The following is an 18544-nucleotide window of genomic DNA, read 5'->3' on the forward strand; positions in this document are numbered from 1 at the left end:
AAATCTGGTCTATACGCAATTCCTCATGACCCGCAGTCTGAGAAGAAAGCTAGCATTATGTCAATACATAATGATGGGGACGTCAAGTACAGGAAAAATATTGGACCGACCAGCTTACTATTCCGTTACCTACAAAGTATTTACTAAGGTAATCAATATTAAAATCAGGAAAACTTCAGTTATTGAGGCAACCAGAAGACCAGGCTGTCTTTCGCAAAGGCTTCTCGACGACCAATCGTATCCACCACGGTGGTATCCACACTATCAACCAATTTGTAGAATAATGCTGCGGATATAACAAACATTTATATAAAACTTTGATAGATTAAGAGAAATTATTTGACTCAATCTGAAACCCGCCAGTCATGCAGGTATTGCGGAATCAGTGTGTGGATGAGCGGTATGGGAAATTTCTAGAATATATCTATAGTGGCTGCATAGCAACCATAGCTCTCCACAAAGAAATAAGCTCCCCACAAGAAAAGTGCTAGATAAGGAGACGTGTGTGGATTGTGTTACCGCTTAACTATCCCTTATCTTTCTACTTTAACCTACGACTTTATCAAAACTGTACGAACGTGCCTGCGTGGCCTCAAGGTAGCATGTCTGAATCGGGATCCAAGGGTATTCCCATCTGACTCCCGCACCAACGCGGCGCTCGTTGCCGGCTTCTTGGGACTCGGCCTTGCCACTTGTTCTCGTGACGTCACGCAACCTCCCGACAAATCGGGGCCTGGCCTGCCATGCTTATGATTAGAAAGTTCAGCAAGTTTCATGACTGAGGAGATTAAGCGGCTGCGGCTGGTATACTGAACAGCGTCAACTGGAGATATATGGGATAGTCATTTGCCCTGCAGTTGGCGTAGTTAAGATGATGATGATAATCACGGGCCCTTGTGAACGTACCCTATCGAGAATCGTGGCGAGTCGTTGTGTGCGCGAAACATACCGCATTGCGAGGGCATCGAAACGCGCGAGGCCAGTAATCCCCCCCTCCCTTTTGTTGCTTTGATCAGAGCAACTTCCCATAGGTCCCATGTATCAAAAAACGTTGGTTTTTATTGGCCAAAATTAGGATGTATAGGATAGTGGCGGCGCCAGCGGTCATTAGAGTAAACTGTCTTTAAGTTGTAAATTTTCACATAGTTGATTAATGCACTACCACCTGACAAATAAAATCAGCTGAGGTGCATTAGTAGAAATTATTAGGCGAAAGAACCGTGGTGTCAACTAAGAAGAAAAAGAAAAAATGAAGCAATTTTCGAAAAGTCATGACTGCGGTAGCAGACAGCTTTTATTGACCGCATCTATATGACGTCACGCTACATAAGCACCCGAAAAATGCATACTGAATGAAGCCGGTCACTTCTTGAAGCAGAGTTTCCCAACTGGTATGATCAACTCGTAACTACCAAACATACTACCCGTTTTGTCTGCATTCAATGCCCCACCCATTTCGGTGAACATGCGTGCGTTAAAACAAAAAGATGTCAATGAGGTGAACAATCAACGAAAATGACAGTGAAGCCGCTATCTTGCTGACACAAAACATCGAGGGCAAGAAACTGAAACATATATATGCCGGATGTCCCAGCTAATCTGAGACATGGGATAAATATATTTTTTGAAGTTGGCGATGGAAGCCAGTTGCATATTTTTGCCAGTCACCTTGCGCACCGCACACAATATTTTTGTCTTGCAGTTAATTAGCTAAATAAAGCAATTTACCTAAATTACTATATATTGAGTTTAGACAAAAATGGGTTCGTAAAGTTTGAGACCGCCATTAAAAACCCCCATTCTATTATTCGCGACAAGGAAAGTTTTTTTTTTTTTTTTTTTCAGCGCATATACCCCGTCGGGTTGGCGCAGTGGTTAGGGCACTCGACTACTGTTCCCAGGGATGCGGGTCGAATCCCGGCCTCGGAGGCCGCCCTTCGATGGAGGCGAAAAGCAAGGCACCCGTGTGCTGTGCGATGTCAATGTACGTTAAAGAGCCCAAGGTGGTCGAAATTTCCGGAGTCCTCCACTGCGGCGTCTCTCATAACCTGAGTAGCTTAGGGTGTTAAACCCTTAAACTCCCAAAACCAAACTATATATATATATATATATATATATATATATATATATATATATTATCTGTATCTGTATCTATATACAGGATGTCACACAACTTTCCCTATTATCTATTTTATTCTAACAATATTTTCGGATGGTGGACAGTCCTTCTTCAGGGTAGAATTGATAATGGAGAATGAGTCCGCACATTTTGGCCACTGTTAAGAGAGGGAGAAGGAATTCTCGATATCTGTCTTTGGAGAAACACCACTGAAAAAGGGCGAAAAGCTCCCGTTGATTAATAGCTGGTAATGCAACAAAGAGGGAGAGAGAACAAGAAAAAAAGGGGTAGGGGGGAAAAGAAATTGGAGAGCCGACGAATGTTAAATACGTGAAGTGCTTCCACGAAGACGACACTAAAAGCAAGGCAAGTCTCCCTCGGAGGAAGCCAGAAATTGAGAAAAAGTCAACAATAACATAAGGACAAAAAAAAAAAAAGAAAGAAAGAAAGAACTTGAAAACAGATACCGCGAGCATGCATAGACTAGAGTCACTGGATAATTTTCAGAGTACCGTGAAGGTCCCCTCGCGTGCTGGCAACCATGACCGGCCATGAAGCTTCCAACTATGTTCCAACTACTCGAGGCGCGCCTCTGGCGCGGCTATATTCAATTCAAACGCAGAGAACATTTTGAAAGCACCATGATCATTTGCCTGTGCATTGCCTTCAAGAGCACCGCAGCTACTTTAGAAGCAGTAGAATTCGCGAACTGTGAACGATAAGCTTGTATGGAAGGCTGAGCGGCGGTCTGCATGCGGATCAATCCAGTCCTGCCAGATAGCTCTATCGATTAATCCGGTACCTTGTTAGTCTGTTGTAATTTTCGTAGTATTGTAGTAACTTGAACTTTCTTGCTTTCCTCGATTACCTCCGGCAATGATCACATTGAATGATTCTCAGTGGAGGTGCAGATGCCAACTACGTCGTTGCACATGCGCGCGCACACTTTGACGCAAGCTCACTCGTGCTTGCTTGTAAAACATCGTTAATGACGCAAGGAAAATTATTAATTATTAACATTAATCGCTAAGCATTGTTACTCATTTCCATAAGTTGCGGTCATTCAAGGGGTCGTTTGACGCAATGGTCGTTTAGAAGTCATGATTAGTCATGCCTAGTAATTGTAGCCATTGCCACTCATAGCTAAGCATTTTTATTCATTTCAAATCAGTTGCGGTCAGTTCAAGTCGTTTTCAATATTGATCGTTTCGTAGTCATGATGAGTCATTACCACTCATAGTTAAGTATTTTACTCATTTCTAATCAGTTGCGGTCATTACAAGCCATCGTTTGTTATTTTGGCCGTTTCATAGTCATTAGCAGTCATGAGTCATGACTAGTCATTGTAGTCATTACCACACATCGCTAAGCATTTTACTAATTTCCACTCATGTCCGGTCATTACAAGTTGAAGTTTGACATACTGGTCATTGAGAAGTCATTGTTGATCATTTTTGTTACGTAGTCATTAACAATATCGAGTCTGTTTATAACTTCTGTTCATACTTATCACCATCAATTGTTTTCATTCCATTCTTAATCTTCCTCCTCACTCGTCCGCTACAGCGAGCGACGCATTAGGGCACAGATCACGCGCTCACATTTTCGCTAAACGAGCTAGCCTTAAGGCTTCTGCCTTAAAAAAAAAAAAAAACTTTCCGAAGTCATGCAGGTTGCTGCAGCCGAAAGCGCTGTAGCCTGACAGTCTGCCGCGCTTCTTACAAGAAAAAAAAAACTTGAGCAACAAAACCCAGACGCGAATTACAGCAATCTCTGGAAGCTTGATGGCGAAAGCGGGCCGCGGCGCACCACGTGACCCATGCTGACCAATCGGTGGCGCAGCGGCGCGGGGAAAAGAATCGCGGTGCTCTGAAAATTATCGAGTGATTCTGATGCATACCAGGACGGCCGCTCCCCAGCAGTGCAGGTGTGTAAAAAACCGTTGCGATAAGAGTTATTCGGGAGGCGCCAGTGATCGGAGCACGGGCAGTGCGCCGCCGTGGCGACGAGAGAGCGGTCGGCCAGACGCGCTCTCCCGAAACCCGATCCCGCAGCCGGGCATTCGCTGCAAATCGTTCCCGCGAGCGTGTCCCAAGTGAAGGCATTTGTTAGGGGGGGGGGGATTGATTGCGGTCAAGACTGTGTCACATTTCAGTCTTTGAAATGGAGAAAAACGCATTTTCTGAAGTTGTGCAGCGCAATGGCATCCCGCGCTTCTTTCCGCACGAAACCGAAACTGAACGCATTATAGATGCTCAAGAAGGGGTGCAACGTTCGCTGATGTGTCGCAGCGACAACGCTGCATATTCAAACTGTCTGCTCTTATCTGCTGCGTCATGCGCTTTTGCTCCGCCCCTCTAGAAAATAACGACCACTCAGTTGACAATGACTGCGCTTTTCCTTCCACCAAGCTTCGAAGCAAGCGAATGAATATGATGTGGCGCTCGTTGCGACACGCTCCGAGGACACGTTTCCGCCGAGCTTCCTGCACGCAGCATCAGCACATACTATTGGAAAATCAGCTGGCGCTGTGTTTTTTCCAATGTGCTTCATCTAAAAGCAGCGCTTCTGAGCAACCGAAGGTTGTTCATGGGAATCGAGGTTCTGTATTTGAACGGATTTAGGAGATTTTTGTTTTCGTTACGTTCTAACTGCAGTTTTCGCTATTACGGAGGCCGACGGGGAAAGTATTTCATTGTCATGATATTTTAAATTGAGCATACAAAGATTGTGAAGGGTTTTGTCACTGATGTCACCGAAGTAACGTATATGCACAAATTGATTTTATAAAGAATGGACTGTGAAGATAGTGGCGCACACTGCTGTGCCGACTTACGCAGGAGGCCGAGGAGACGTTGCCTGGCCAGGAGCAGCGAGGGCACAGCCCCCACGACGAGCGACCGTCCCCGTGGCGGCGGGTGGCCAGCTTCACGTCGTCGGGCAACCGGCAGGAGGAAAGGACATCACTGCGGAATGGGTAAACCAACAGCACACCTTTTGTCCAATATAATGCCCAATAAATTGTGACTGGTGAATACCTACGAGGCACTGCACCGCTGCGCGCTTCGGACACTCTGTTCAGTCCGATGAGTTGCGTACTTCGCGGTTTTCATTGGCTGCACGTTACGCCTTCGTTTTTCTTCTTTCCTGGGATTATGGTAGCTGATTGACAGCTGAAAGATGTAGAGGCCTGGTGGTGCAGCAGCCATCGAGGCTATCAAGATCCAAATACCACGAAAAGTTACGTTGTCGGCTGCACTCAGTTGAAATCATTTTAGGGGGTTTACTGGGTTTACACCCAACGCAATTGCGTGTGGCAAGAGCTGCAGTCTCGGGCTTGTCATTTGAAATGGGAGGGTGAGATGGGAGTCGAACCTTCCAGGATCCTCGGGAGACGAGTAAGATATATGTCGGTGTTTCACATAACTGAGTAGATAACGACTGCGTAGTAATGAATATTTGCGCGATAATAGAGGAACATATTAAGGAGTTAATAATTGAATGAATAACAATGTGCGTGTACTAGTGGCCTCAAAATAAAACGGAGTATTTTTTTTTTTCACGAGCCCGTGTTCCGTTCTATTTTGGGGGCACGAAGAATGATCTGCAAAAGGACCCGAAGACAGGAGTCGTTAGCGCAGTCGCTTCATACCCTCCCCTCGTTCTTTTCGTTTTGGACTTCCGGCCGACCTTCGCACTGCGTGGATATATATATATATATATATATATATATATATATATATATATATATATATATATATATATATATATATATATATATATATATATGTGTGTGAAGGAAAGAAGTCAACAGTCGCCGAGGCCAAGGAAAGCGTTCGGGATGATACTTTGTCTTTTTTTTTATTGTTTACTTGGATAATCACAGAAATTAGTAATGTAATCTGTTTAGGGGAAAGATAATTAAACACAAAGTAGAAGAAAAAAACAACGTGCCGATGGTGGGAACCGAACCCACGACCTCCGAATATCGCGTCCGGTGCTCTTCCAACTGAGCTACATCGGCCGCTGTCCCCCCTGCTACTTGCTTGGGTATTTATGTTGTCTGTATACGAACCTTGAGAGTAGTGCGCTCACATGGCGGCGGCGCGTGACGCACTTCATGTCGACACCGGCAGATGGCGCGCTTCCCAGCGTAACCTGAAGCTAGACCGCGCGCCGAAGTAGAACGGGTACCGTTCACTGCTGGATTTGGCGAACGAAATGCAATATTCATGACGTCTGATGCACGATACATCTTTTGCTGCATCTTACCAGTATGCAGTGACCTATGGGGCCGGGTAATTTTTGCACCGCAGACAATGGCGAAGGGTGCCTTCAGGATGTGCAATGATATTTGATAATATAACGGTAATGGTCGCCGCATTCTCGCAGTGAGAATACCACAGGGCCAATTTCAACGTAACCTTTTTTTTTTTTACATCTACCATCGGCTGCGGAAATGCATGTTATTAAGCAGTGTTCTTCCCAAAGTATGCGCGCGAAATTCGACATCAGCGCATTGCTGCTTCGAGAAGCTATTTATATGCATTGCGTCGCTCTAAACCCAACAAAACATGTAAAGGAAATAAACACAAGGCACTCTTATGTAATAACGTTTATTTTAAGACTTGGAACACGTGCAGCCGAAAAATCTGGCCGAATATTTACAAGTGGACATAATCCTACACCATGCAGACTAGGAAGTTTTCGCGATCTTCTTGTGCATGGTCCTCTTTCTTTTTTCATTTCTCTCTGAGTTAATGCCCTTTGTAAAAAAATGAAGCCGCGTTGTAAGGTAAAAGCTGATCACATTCTTGGTGAGCTCAGCTGAATGCTCAGTGCAACCAATGTTGCGCATGCATCTTGCCTTCACCAGGCTGAGCAGATCTAAAATGCTATCGGTATGCAACTGTTTTTTGCTGAAGCATTCCGTGAACATATCCTCAAGAGTTTTCACAAAAGAAAACAGTGTGCTGTGCGGGTATAGTAGCCCGCCTCTGTCTCTGTATCGTATTAATGCAGCCAGCCCAAGACTCTCATCTTCAGATGGCACGGTCAGAGCTTTCATGCATTCCTGGCACTTAGTTTTTATTATGAACTTCCTCGCGACGTATCCTGACACATAATAAGTTAAGCGAGAGTCGCTTCTCTCTATGTGTTCGTCATGATCCACTGAAGACAACATCGCTTCCGCATCTGGCAAGTTCCCCGAAGCAATGAGGGCATCCACCTGGTCCCACGCATTGCTGGGAGGACCACCTGCACTGCTGTGCTCAGCATCAAGCAAAGCACTGAGTGCACATATGGATCTGCATTGCCATATCTCACAGTTTTGACTAAACTATAGAATGACATGCAGTTAATTGTTATGAGAAACTGAGTGGGAGTTGGATGGTCATTACAGCCTGAGGCTTGTCTCACGATTCCAAACAAATTTTCAATACGATATCCTGACTAAGCCGAGATGTCATAAGATATGCATACCCTAAATTTTCTAGTTATGACAGTAGCCCTAGAGTGCTTGAGATTGTCACACGCAGACCAGTCGCTGTTGACTCGCTTAAGAACCCTCCTGCTCCACCAGCGTGCTGCTCCCAAGATGTGATATAATTCAGAAAATCCGAGAGTGCTTTGGCTGATGAAGAATTGGGTCGCAGAGCTTCTGCCGGGAACCTAGAAGTCATGATGCTGATGAGCCGGTTGATCCTCCTGTGAAAACAATTTTCTCATATTATGAGTTCAGGTCCCTTGAGATACATGCCTTATATTTTAAGTTTTTATTTTTATTTTATATTTTAAACAAAGACGCCTTCGGCGCGTCTTTCACACGGCTGTAGCCAGTTCTGCACCCAGGAGCGAAGCAGTAATTTCGACGACGGCCAGGCATTTTTCACTGACATAGCACGCTAAAAAAGCGTGAGACACAAAAAGACCACACGGATTTAGCAGGCGATAGAGGACTAACTGATCAAAAGGGGCTGTGAAAAGCAAACCGTCGTCGCCGCTGCCGCGAAGCAAAAGAAGCGACTAGCGAGATCGTTCAGGTGACGCTGGCAGCAGCGCCCCTGGCGGGCGCCGGAGATATCGACACTGAGTGCTTCACGGCGGAGCGGCGCATGGATACGGCAGTGAGCCCACTGCTTGAGAGTGTTCACCAGCCACCCTCAGCAGGTCTACGTGACGCTGGCGGTAACAAAGGACGTTCCACGTTCGCCGCTATGCCTGAGGGTGGCGCTGGTGAACACTCTCAAGGTTCGCATACAGACAACATAAATACCCAAGCAAGTAGCAGGGGGGACAGCGGCCGATGTAGCTCAGTTGGAAGAGCACCGGACGCGATATTCGGAGGTCGTGGGTTCGGTTCCCACCATCGGCACGTTGTTTTTTCTTCTACTTTGTGTTTAATTATCTTTCCCCTAAACAGATTACATTACTAATTTCTGTGATTATCCAAGTAAACAATAAAAAAAAGACAAAGTATCATCCCGAACGCTTTCCTTGGCCTCGGCGACTGTTGGCTTCTTTCCTTCATGTATTATAACGAGCACCCTCATTTCCCCTTAATTGATCTGCTTATAGTTTACGGGGGTCTCGGTTCTGGCAGTCTTGAAGCCATAGGTAGCGTAAGAGGGTTCTAGCACAGCTTTCGCCCTCGCTCTTGATCACGTTCTACGTGACGCTGGCGGTAACAAAGGACGTTCCACGTTCGCCGCTATGGCTGAGGGTGGCGCTGGTGAACACTCTCAAGGTTCGTATACAGACAACATAAATACCCAAGCAAGTAGCAGAGGGGACAGCGGCCGAGCTAGCTCTGTTGGAAGAGCACCGGACGCGATATTCGGAGGTCGTGGGTTCGGTTCCCACCATCGGCACGTTGTTTTTTCTTCTACTTTGTGTTTAATTATCTTTCCCCTATACAGATTACATTACAAATTTCTGTTATTATCCAAGTAAACAATAAAAAAATGACAAAGTATCATCCCGAACGCTTTCCTTGGCCTCGGCGACTGTTGGCTTCTTTCCTTCATGCATTATAACGAGCACCCTCATTTCCCCTTAATTGATCTGCTTATATATAATTATAGTGTTTCGAACATCGGCACTTCTGGGCCTGGTCAGAATGAAATCGCCGCAATATGCCTTGTGCAGGAGGCCATGGTCACTGCGGTTAAAGAGGACCTATAAGGCTGAAAAGAAGAAGCGGACATCGCAAGACGACAGTTCTCTCTCCGTCGAAGGAAATAACTCCACTGAGGCAAGGAGTGTTGTCATGCAGCTATATATATATATATATATATATATATATATATATATATATATATATATATATATATATATATATATATATATATATATATATATATATATATATATATATATACATGCTCTTACAGTGTAACGTTATCGCTGCAATACGCTGTTTTCTTTCGTATTTGTCATGTCTTGTTTTTCGCCAGCAACACGCGGCCTTGTCATTTTGCCACATTAGAGGAATAGCACGCCAAACTGAAAATTGCAAGTTATGCTGCATATTTATCTCCTGAGCGTTCAGCTGTGCATAAAGCAGGCAACGCTTTCATGAACATTGCCTCTTACACATCAGGTTTTTCAAACAAGCCGGCCACTTAATTATTTTCAAAAATAAACTTCTTGAGAAATGAAGACAGCTTTCGCGGTTTCATTTTACCACTTTTGGCGGATATCATAAAAAAAATAGAATAACGTTAAGTAGCAAGCTGGTTAACTAACTTGTGTAATAAACTTTTGAGCTGCTACATTTAGGCTTCTAAGGGCAATTATGGCTTGTTGTCAATTGTGCGAAAGGGCATTCGTCAAAGTACTTTTGTCGAGAAAAAAAAAATTCTCGGGGGCGCAAGCGCTATTTTAAGTTTCCAAGAGGAAGCGAAACTCATCTAAGGGAAAAAAAAGTTTGAATCATTCGTGAAGCAAGACGCAATCACAGTTAGGTTTTTCTCTTAAATATTTCACATGCATTGTTCTTTCATGTCAGTCCTTGAATGGAACAATGTAAGAATGTTTCGCATTTTTTGGGGTCACTAAATATTGAAACAAAATGTCGCGTTTTAGGAAAATTTTCGCATTAACCTCGATAAAGCGTAAGCAGAAGCAATTTTTTCGCGCTTTCCTAGGTTACTGTAGTTAACGTTAAAACCGGCTTGAACATGTCGAACAGAGCAGTTTTTAAAACAAATTTGTTCCGGGCTTTGAAAAAAAGTGACTTTTTCTTGATATTAAGGCCTGTATTCGGAATCAAGGCCATCGAAATCAAAACACTCAAGATGGCTCATTATACACATTATCGTCATAGCGTTTAGTCTAGAAGGTTTTATGCGAGTAAGTTTTATTTTACGGAAGAAATTATTTTTGAAGTCCCTAACCAGCGACAACGACAGACATTGCCCAAATGTGACTTCACTGCAGAACACGTACGTGTCAATATTATGGTTCGCATATTCAATTTGGCGCCAGTTTATGTGTGTCATGAGTCTACAGCTAAAGAAGAATGAAGAGAAAGCCACCTTCGCGCTTCGGGCATTTTTTTACGTTCGTTTGTTCAAATTTCAAAGAAATAGTCGCGAACTAAGAGAAACATGATCGGCCTGAAGCAAAATAAAAATTGCTTCAAGGATGCGAAATACTGAAGAAATATATCTGTCTTGGCCTATTGTTGTTTCAGAGGTGAATTTTTTTTTTATTTGATCAGCTTTTGCTTCTTTCCGAACACTTCGAATACAAATTTTTTTTCTCTAGAAACATACCTTCACCAATATCCTTTCGCACAATAGGCAATAAGCCCAACTTTTTTTTTTCTTTTTTTCAGAATAATTGGAGGTTGTCGCTTTTCGGATCGGTCGTTTCGCACGGAATGACCCAGTAGCGACATTGATTGAGTAGCGACAGCGCTTAGAGCGCGCGCCTCTTTTGGCGCGAGATAGTCAAAACTTGATGAGCCACAGCGCCGAGGAGGTATAATCACGTTTTAAGAATTCGAAAAGCTGACTTGGCTACTAATAACGACTGACTACAAATCTCTAATTGCTACTAGAACTATAAGAGTTAGAAAGTTGATTACAGAAATGAGTCAACCAGCTTACCGGTTTCATTAATCTCTTGTTTTATGATATCCGCCAACATTGGCGCAACGCCGCAGAAACCATCTTCATATCTCACAAAGCCTTTCCTTTATTTTTTTTTTTTTCATGTTAGTGTACGGCTTCCTTGAAGCTATAGCTTCCGGTATTACTGCCGTTATGCCGCATGTCATGACTGTACCGTTGAAAGTGCAGTGAAGGTGAATCTGAGAAGCGGCAGAAGAGGAGAGGAGGGAGAATTTCGCAAAAAAGATTTTTTTTGCAAATACCCACTTGGACTAAGGAGGTAATTCGGCATCATACTTATGACCGGTTTGTGAGACTTGTGAGACAACGGTACATATGCGTACAACTTCAGGTGTCGGCAGACGGGCAGCGGTGCGCCTTTACGTACCATAATTTTTGCGTGGCGAAGACCGAACGATTAAAGGAACCATTCAGCGTGTTTTGTTGTTTCGCTAATAGATCTCGTTGGTTTTTCGTGTGTTTTTACAAACGCAACAGTGCTACGCAGTCCGTTCTTCTAGAAGAAAAAGTTTTGAAAACGTTTCCAGCTTTTGCCTTTGGCATTAATCAACTGCTTCATAGTGTTTTTTGTAACAATTTTCAGTTTTAATGCAATATCTTTTAAAAGCTCGGGGTGAGGTTGCACGAATACGTACATTTGAGATTTCATTACGAAGTGATTTGTACAAACGTGTACAACTTCTTATTTTTGTTTACCAACCAGGGGTCGAAGTTGCTTGAAAGCGATGCCATTCGATTTCTAGAAGTTGAGTTTTGCCATTTGTCTACATGTGAATCATGATCAAATTCCGTGCAACACAAAGGCTAGTCGTAGAGCCTTGATCTATTAATTCGTATATGGACTCTTTCACAGCAGTTACTTGAGCTCTGTACTGTTGCTCCTGGACAGTTCACTTCCATCCGCCGTACGGACATGCCTTTAGCTGAGTGAGACCACGCGATCATGGCTGCCAGCCGTCACATGGGTCTGTACGTGTAATATGGGTATCCGAGAAGAGCGGCCTACGTCCTTGCGGCAGATCAATATGGAAACTATAGCGCGTCGCTTTTCGATAACAGCTTGTTTGGCGTCTTCACCACCCGAACGACAACACAGTGATTTTGCTCATGTTGGAAAGCAACAGCGCCAGTGTGAACACTAACAAGAACAAAAGACTCTTTTGCATCACTTTTGTTCCAAACGTAAAAGTGGAAGGCACGAGCTTCGGCTGCTGAAGCGTGCCGCACATGTGTTTGATGCCGAATCGAGTAATCCCCGACTTGCATCCCACAGCCGGTGGTGGCGGCCCCGGGCAGTTGCGTCGTGCTACGCTGCCAGATGACGCCTCCCGGCTCGTGCGGAGGAGCGGTCTCGTGGCGACTACCGGACGGCGGGAGCGTACGGGCGTCAGGGCCAGTACACTCGGCTCCCGTTCTTTTCCGCATGGGGGCTTCTGTGGAAGGCGAGTCGCCAGCGTACCGCGAGCAGCCGCGGTTGCTGGCCGACCGCTGCGTGGCGCGGCTGCACGCCGACGGTTCGAGTAGCCTGGAGGTGGCTAACTGCGGGCCCCAGGACGCCGGGACCTACGTCTGCAGTCACGTCGAGGACGGCGCCACTCAGACGACCGCCTCCAGGAGGTTACTCGTTACAGGTATGGACCTCTGCACCGGGCAGCCGGTGCGAGAAAAGCCATGCACTTCTGCAGGGTGAGGAAATAAGTGGCGTGCGTCCGGAGTGTCTCGAAAGGGATGCTCCTCGTCCAAGAAGAACTGTGGCGTGTGCAAGGTGATGGCACGGTCGAAAACAAAAGAAAGAAAAAAGTTTGCACAATATGTCGGGTCAAATCTCAAAGAAATATAAAATATGGTCTGGGGGAAGGAGTTGTACTATCAAAAAAAAAAAAAGCCCTGAAAGCACGTAATCAGCAACATATTAATATACCGCCGCTCTTACTTCGGCGGCGGGAGATGACAGGAGGCTGCCTTCGGGCGCTTCTCATCACTCACCAGTTTGCCATAAGTCTCATGGCATAGCAGTAGCGCTCGCGTTTGAGTGCATCAAAAGTATTATCTGCGTTGAGAGCATCTTCCCTTCCATTCTGCAACAGGCGCCACAACGCAACGCCCACTGGCGTACATCGCATGACGAATGTTTGCGAGCGCGCAATGACAGATGCGTGAAATTCTGCTCATCATGGCAGCGCCAGCCGGGTGCGTTCTCCGACCAAGTCTACATCAGCGGGGCTTTCGTTATTTGAATTACCTCGAAACTGTAAGACTTTTTAAATCCTTCGTAAATGGCAGCTGCGTATCCTTACTGGGCGCTGACAAGAAACGATGCGTAAAGATTGCCATAGTAATCCATAAGCCTACAAAAGAACCACTGGGATCCCAGTGGGAGTCTCCACCGAGAAGTTGGAAGGGCTAGGCGTATGACTCGCTGACAGATCTTATACCGGGTGTCCAAGCTAACTTTAGCCAAGGGTTAAAAAATAAAGCATTTGAAGCAGAACAGAAGGCCAGTTGTTTACAGCTTGCAGTCATCTGGCGCACCACAAGCAATATTTTGCTTATTTTACAGGTAACTAATCAGTAATTAAGATAACTTTCCTAATTTACTAACTGTTGCTTTTAGGCAATTTGCAAAGCTGTAAAGCACCTACTGAAACCCCCATTACATTTATTTCCGATAAAGAAAGCGTCACGTGTACCGTTTTTTTTTTTTTCCCAAGCTGTACAGAAAACCCGCGAAATACAAAAAAATATCACGTGACTGGCGCATTCCCGCGCCACAATTGTGTTGCTCTCAACCGTGGTTTGAGTGAACGAAATCAGCTGTGGCCGTGACTCGACAGCCCAGTTCTAGAGGCGGTGGTTGCACCGAGCGCAGTGAGCTCACTGCAACTTGCATCGTCACGTGCACCGACTGTCGACCATCGCAGACATCTCGGCCTGCCGCAGCAACACCCCCCTCCTTCGTAGCTAAAGCCATAGCTGATTTCGTTCACTCAAACCACGGTTGAGAGCACCGCAATCGCGGCGCGAGAATGCACCAGTCACGTGATATTTTTTTTTTTTTTTTTTAATATGTCGCGGGCTTTCTTCAGAGACCAGAAAAATTACGCGTGAGGCTTTCTTTATCAGAAATAAACAGAATGGGATTTTCAGAAGGTGCTCTCCAACTTTACAAATCACATTTATTGTCTAAAGACAATAGTTAGTACATTATAAATATTATCTTAATTACTGACTAGTTAATTGAAAAATAAAAAATTGCTTGTGATGCGCCAGGTGGCTGGAAGCTGTATACAAATGGTTTCCCTGGCCCAACCCAAATGTTTTATTTTTTTAACCCGTGGCTAAAGTTAGCTTGAACACCCTGTATACAGAAGCCTGTCTCCTCGTGCAGCAAATCAGGCTTGTGGGTATGTGCAGAGGCTGAAGGAGGAGTGCTGAGGGGTCTTTTCTCTGTAGAACGATAGGTGGATACCTCTAGGGACGTCATTGCCAGATTCATCAAGTTGTATCCTTGCACGACGACAAGGGGAAAGCTATACCTATTTATACCAAATATGGAAGGAACCCGAACGTCGTGTACTTAGACGTAGCCGGTCCCATTGACGAAAAAATGAAAAAGAATGCTCTAGATTACAGCGGAAAAATAATAGCGCATCTATCTCTTATGAAACCTCTGACGATGCAGAAGCTGCTCGTAACTCTAGTGGCTGACTCCGAAACTTAACCCATTCTCATAATTTAACCGCAATTGGCATGAAGAAATTAGACTAAAGAAATAATGTGAAGGATAGCAAACTCCATTTGACAGCGGTAAAAATTACATCTCGCATCCGTCATTTGGACTCCACTCTGCCAGCGGGATTCACCGCGCGCCCACGCCGTTGCTCCAGCCATTGTCATCTGCCGTGACAAAATGACGGATGGAACGCAAACTAGCCCGCTGCACGCATATCAAGAACTTCTACTATGTTTAGATTACATACAACAACCACCTTACTCGAAACTGAAAAATGAGGAGAAAGTTGTACTTCGTAGGTTGCAAACCAACATAATTTCAAGCCCAGTAATACGTATATTCAACAACGTCTACCTGACCCTTCCCGACGCAGGATGTTAGTTTTGCGATGAGAAAAAAAAAAAAAAAAAAAAAAAAAAAAAAAAAAAAAAACAAAGGCAAATTTATAACAAATGGTCTGGCCAAGTCAACATACTCCGGCCATTGACAAAGTTGTCAGTTCGACGAATAAGCAGTGGGAGGACCGTTTCAACAGCTCTGACCTCCGACACAAAGGGCTGGTGGATTCGGCCCATCCCGGAATAAGGATTACCAACCACGTCGAGTGCGTTTTGAGCAAAATTTTGTTTTCGTTCATTTTGAGCTCGTTGTTAAGTAAAAGTCACAATTATACAAAATTGGTGCACAATGTCATTTTTATAGTAGCGCTATTCCATTTTTAAAAATCATTCTGCGTGCACGCGTGACTCTCAGGACTGATTCTTAGAACATTGTACCATTTAGACCATTTTTTTTTTATCTTCATAGCTTTTATTTCTGCACAGACTTATTAATAATGATAATAAAAATCATGACTGAACTGGATGGCTCTTTGCGACAGCCACCAAATGCACAATTTATAGCGCGAGTGCCTCTAGTTGCGTACGATAATTTGCTTTTTTTTTTTTTCGCTCTCTGCCAGTAGCGCGTTGCCTCTGCCAGTTGCCAGTAGCGCGTTGTCAATTGTCTCCTCTCTTTGTTTGCGCTTACTTTCCCCGTACGATCATGAACCAACTAGCCCAGCAACAAGTTCTACTTCAGTATCTGCAGTCCCTCCTGCATCATCCCACATCTGATGTAGCAGTATTTTCAAGTAAATAAATACGAAACATCACAGAGTGAGCTTTATCCCAGCTGTCGTTCTGACTATTGTCTTGCTGCCAGTTTTCTGCAGTAACTCATTTTGTAGTGAGGTCTTTGCTACTCGTGTAGGAAGGCCGAACGAGCCTGGGCGACCGCAGCTTCTGAATGCCGAGGGGACCAAGCTTCAATTAAAATGGGAACCAGCAGAAGGCACAGACGAGTGCCCAATGACTGGATACGTGGTCGAAAAAAGCATCAAAGGTACCTATCTTCCCCTCATATAGTCCTGAATTCAAGCGGGGGTTACTGCGACTTGCAGCGCTCGTCATTGCACGCAGACCTACACTACTGGGAGCCGGCTGGGCCGCCAACCACCATCTGCACTCAGGTGATCCATTGCGAACCGGGAACTTACACGTTCCGCGTTGTCAGCCACTCGGAACTAGGGACAAGTAATCCTGGTCCGCCTTCAGACACAATTATAGTGACAGGTGCGTATGTTTTTCTTTGGGCTTAAAAAAAAAAAAAAACGTGAAAAAGAACTTATGCTGTACTTTTAAACGACTACACGCACACCTACAGACGTCTCTTTTTTTACAGTGCTAGCAACGAAGGTATCTGGGCTCCGCTTAGCAGTGGTCATCGTCGCGGCCATATAGCGAGTTCGGGGTAATCACAATGACCTCTAAAGCACAGCTCGATTACAAGGCTTAGCTATGCAAAAAGCCAAAAGCAAACAGATAGATAGTGCTGGAGTATACGTATGTCTTAGCACCAAGCAGGCGGTCTGAGAGTAAGGTGAACGAACAGGGCTGTTATCTCTATCGACCCCGGAGAAACAGAGTAAGGTATCTTCAGTGGTACATGTTACTCTTACTGAAAACGTCAACATGAAATGTGCCTAAGCACTGGGCAGCAGGTGTAAAAATACTTTCTTGAGGTTTGATAAAGAATGTCCGAAATTTAGAAACTATTCGGTCCAAAGGCAACGTGACAACGACAGTACTAACGAGCGGTTACAAAGCTCAACCTGGCTTCAGCATGGTATCCGAATTCATCAAGTTTCAGCGAGTCAACTCATTTTTGCGGCCGCAAACGCTGTCCTATAAGGCATTAGAAAACAAGACGTATTTTTAAACACCGCGAAACGTATGGTCGTGCTAGGTGGCAGTGTGAACCATAGAAACGTATGTAAACACAACTTACCGCAACATTTTTCTCATTTCGCAGAGCACCAGCGGAGGTGGCCAATAGTTAAAAGTTGGTGAGAGCTTTGAAGAAATGTGTGACAAAGATATGCTACGCAATTCCGGAGGAAATCTATTGTTAAAATGCGCTAAAAATAAGTGTTGTAAAGTCGTGCCGCCGACAGGCTCGCTGGCCGCTGGGTGTTTCTCTGAACCGCGCAAGCTTCTCTTGTGGTCTGGTGTGCTGCAATATGCACTGAATTTGCTCACTAATAACGGTCGTTCAATGTGTCCAGCCTAGACAAAACTACATTCAAAAAGCACTTCTCAAACTTCATGGCAACGGAACGTAAGAGAACGGACCACTGTAACAGACTGCGGCGTAGACGACGCTATTCGAACGCAGACGACGCCGGCGCCCGCGAACGGTATACCTTTGTGACCAGACGAAGCATCATCGTCTGCTGCTGAGTGAGGTTCGTTTATCGTGCGAATCGACTGCGTTCAGCTTAAAAAGTTGGTATTATTGTAGCGGCAGTACTAAAGAGGGAGTGTAGCCTGCGCGGCAGTACGTCGGACAACACAAGAATATGTCGCGGTTGCAACAAGCACACAGCTGATATCTAGTTTTTCAAGGGTGTACGTCGGTCGTTGCAATTCAAATTTATCGAAGCACTTTAATAACTGATTCACTTCAAAATGATGTAGCATAGATTGTCGCAATTTTTCTTCAAGTCACTCGCAAACTTTTTTACCATCTGCCATGTTTATTAGCGCTCCCCGAAACTGGAAAATTACTTTGGCAAGAGTTACTTGCACTCGATCTATGGGCCGTGCTTCTGACTTGTACCGCCCTACGTTTCGCGGTGTTTTAAAAATACTCCGCCTTTGTAATGCATGTCTCATAGTTTCAAAATCTGTGACGATGTTCATATAGTTACTCTGCACGACTGACGACATCATAGACGCGTCGTGAAATCACAGAACTGCTTTTAAATGTTTTGGTTCCATGTATTCCTATTGGGCACTAAGCCTTCTTTTCACCCCCAGTCGGCCCAGCCTCGCGACAGCAGCGCCACCTCATCTTGCTTACGTCGCATATTGGTGTTGGTCTATAAATAAGTTGTTTGATTTATGAGGTTTATTAACGTCCCAAAGTGGCGCTACGGTGGAGCAACCGGCTGAACCCGCAAGGATAATCGCGCCTGTAGTCGCAACAGCCTCATCCTCAGGCTGTGAGAGA

The 18544-nt window shown here is 44.9% G+C and overlaps 1 protein-coding gene across 1 annotated transcript in view; it reads left to right on the forward strand.

Annotated features, from left to right (window-relative positions):
* Positions 1 to 365: 365 nt before the first annotated feature.
* The window catches only part of LOC146206258 (kalirin-like), a 38338-nt gene continuing 20159 nt past the window's right edge, over positions 366 to 18544 (forward strand). The window contains exons 1-6 of the mRNA XM_084608660.1: positions 366 to 371; positions 4960 to 5096; positions 9269 to 9386; positions 12533 to 12890; positions 16244 to 16375; positions 16453 to 16605. Coding sequence (XP_084464786.1) covers positions 366 to 371; positions 4960 to 5096; positions 9269 to 9386; positions 12533 to 12890; positions 16244 to 16375; positions 16453 to 16605 — 904 coding nt within the window. The remainder of the gene's footprint in view (positions 372 to 4959; positions 5097 to 9268; positions 9387 to 12532; positions 12891 to 16243; positions 16376 to 16452; positions 16606 to 18544) is intronic.

Source organism: Amblyomma maculatum, chromosome 1, assembly GCF_055883805.1.
Source record: "Amblyomma maculatum isolate TAMU_Amacu chromosome 1, ASM5588380v1, whole genome shotgun sequence".
Classification (NCBI taxonomy): Eukaryota; Metazoa; Arthropoda; class Arachnida; order Ixodida; family Ixodidae; genus Amblyomma; species Amblyomma maculatum.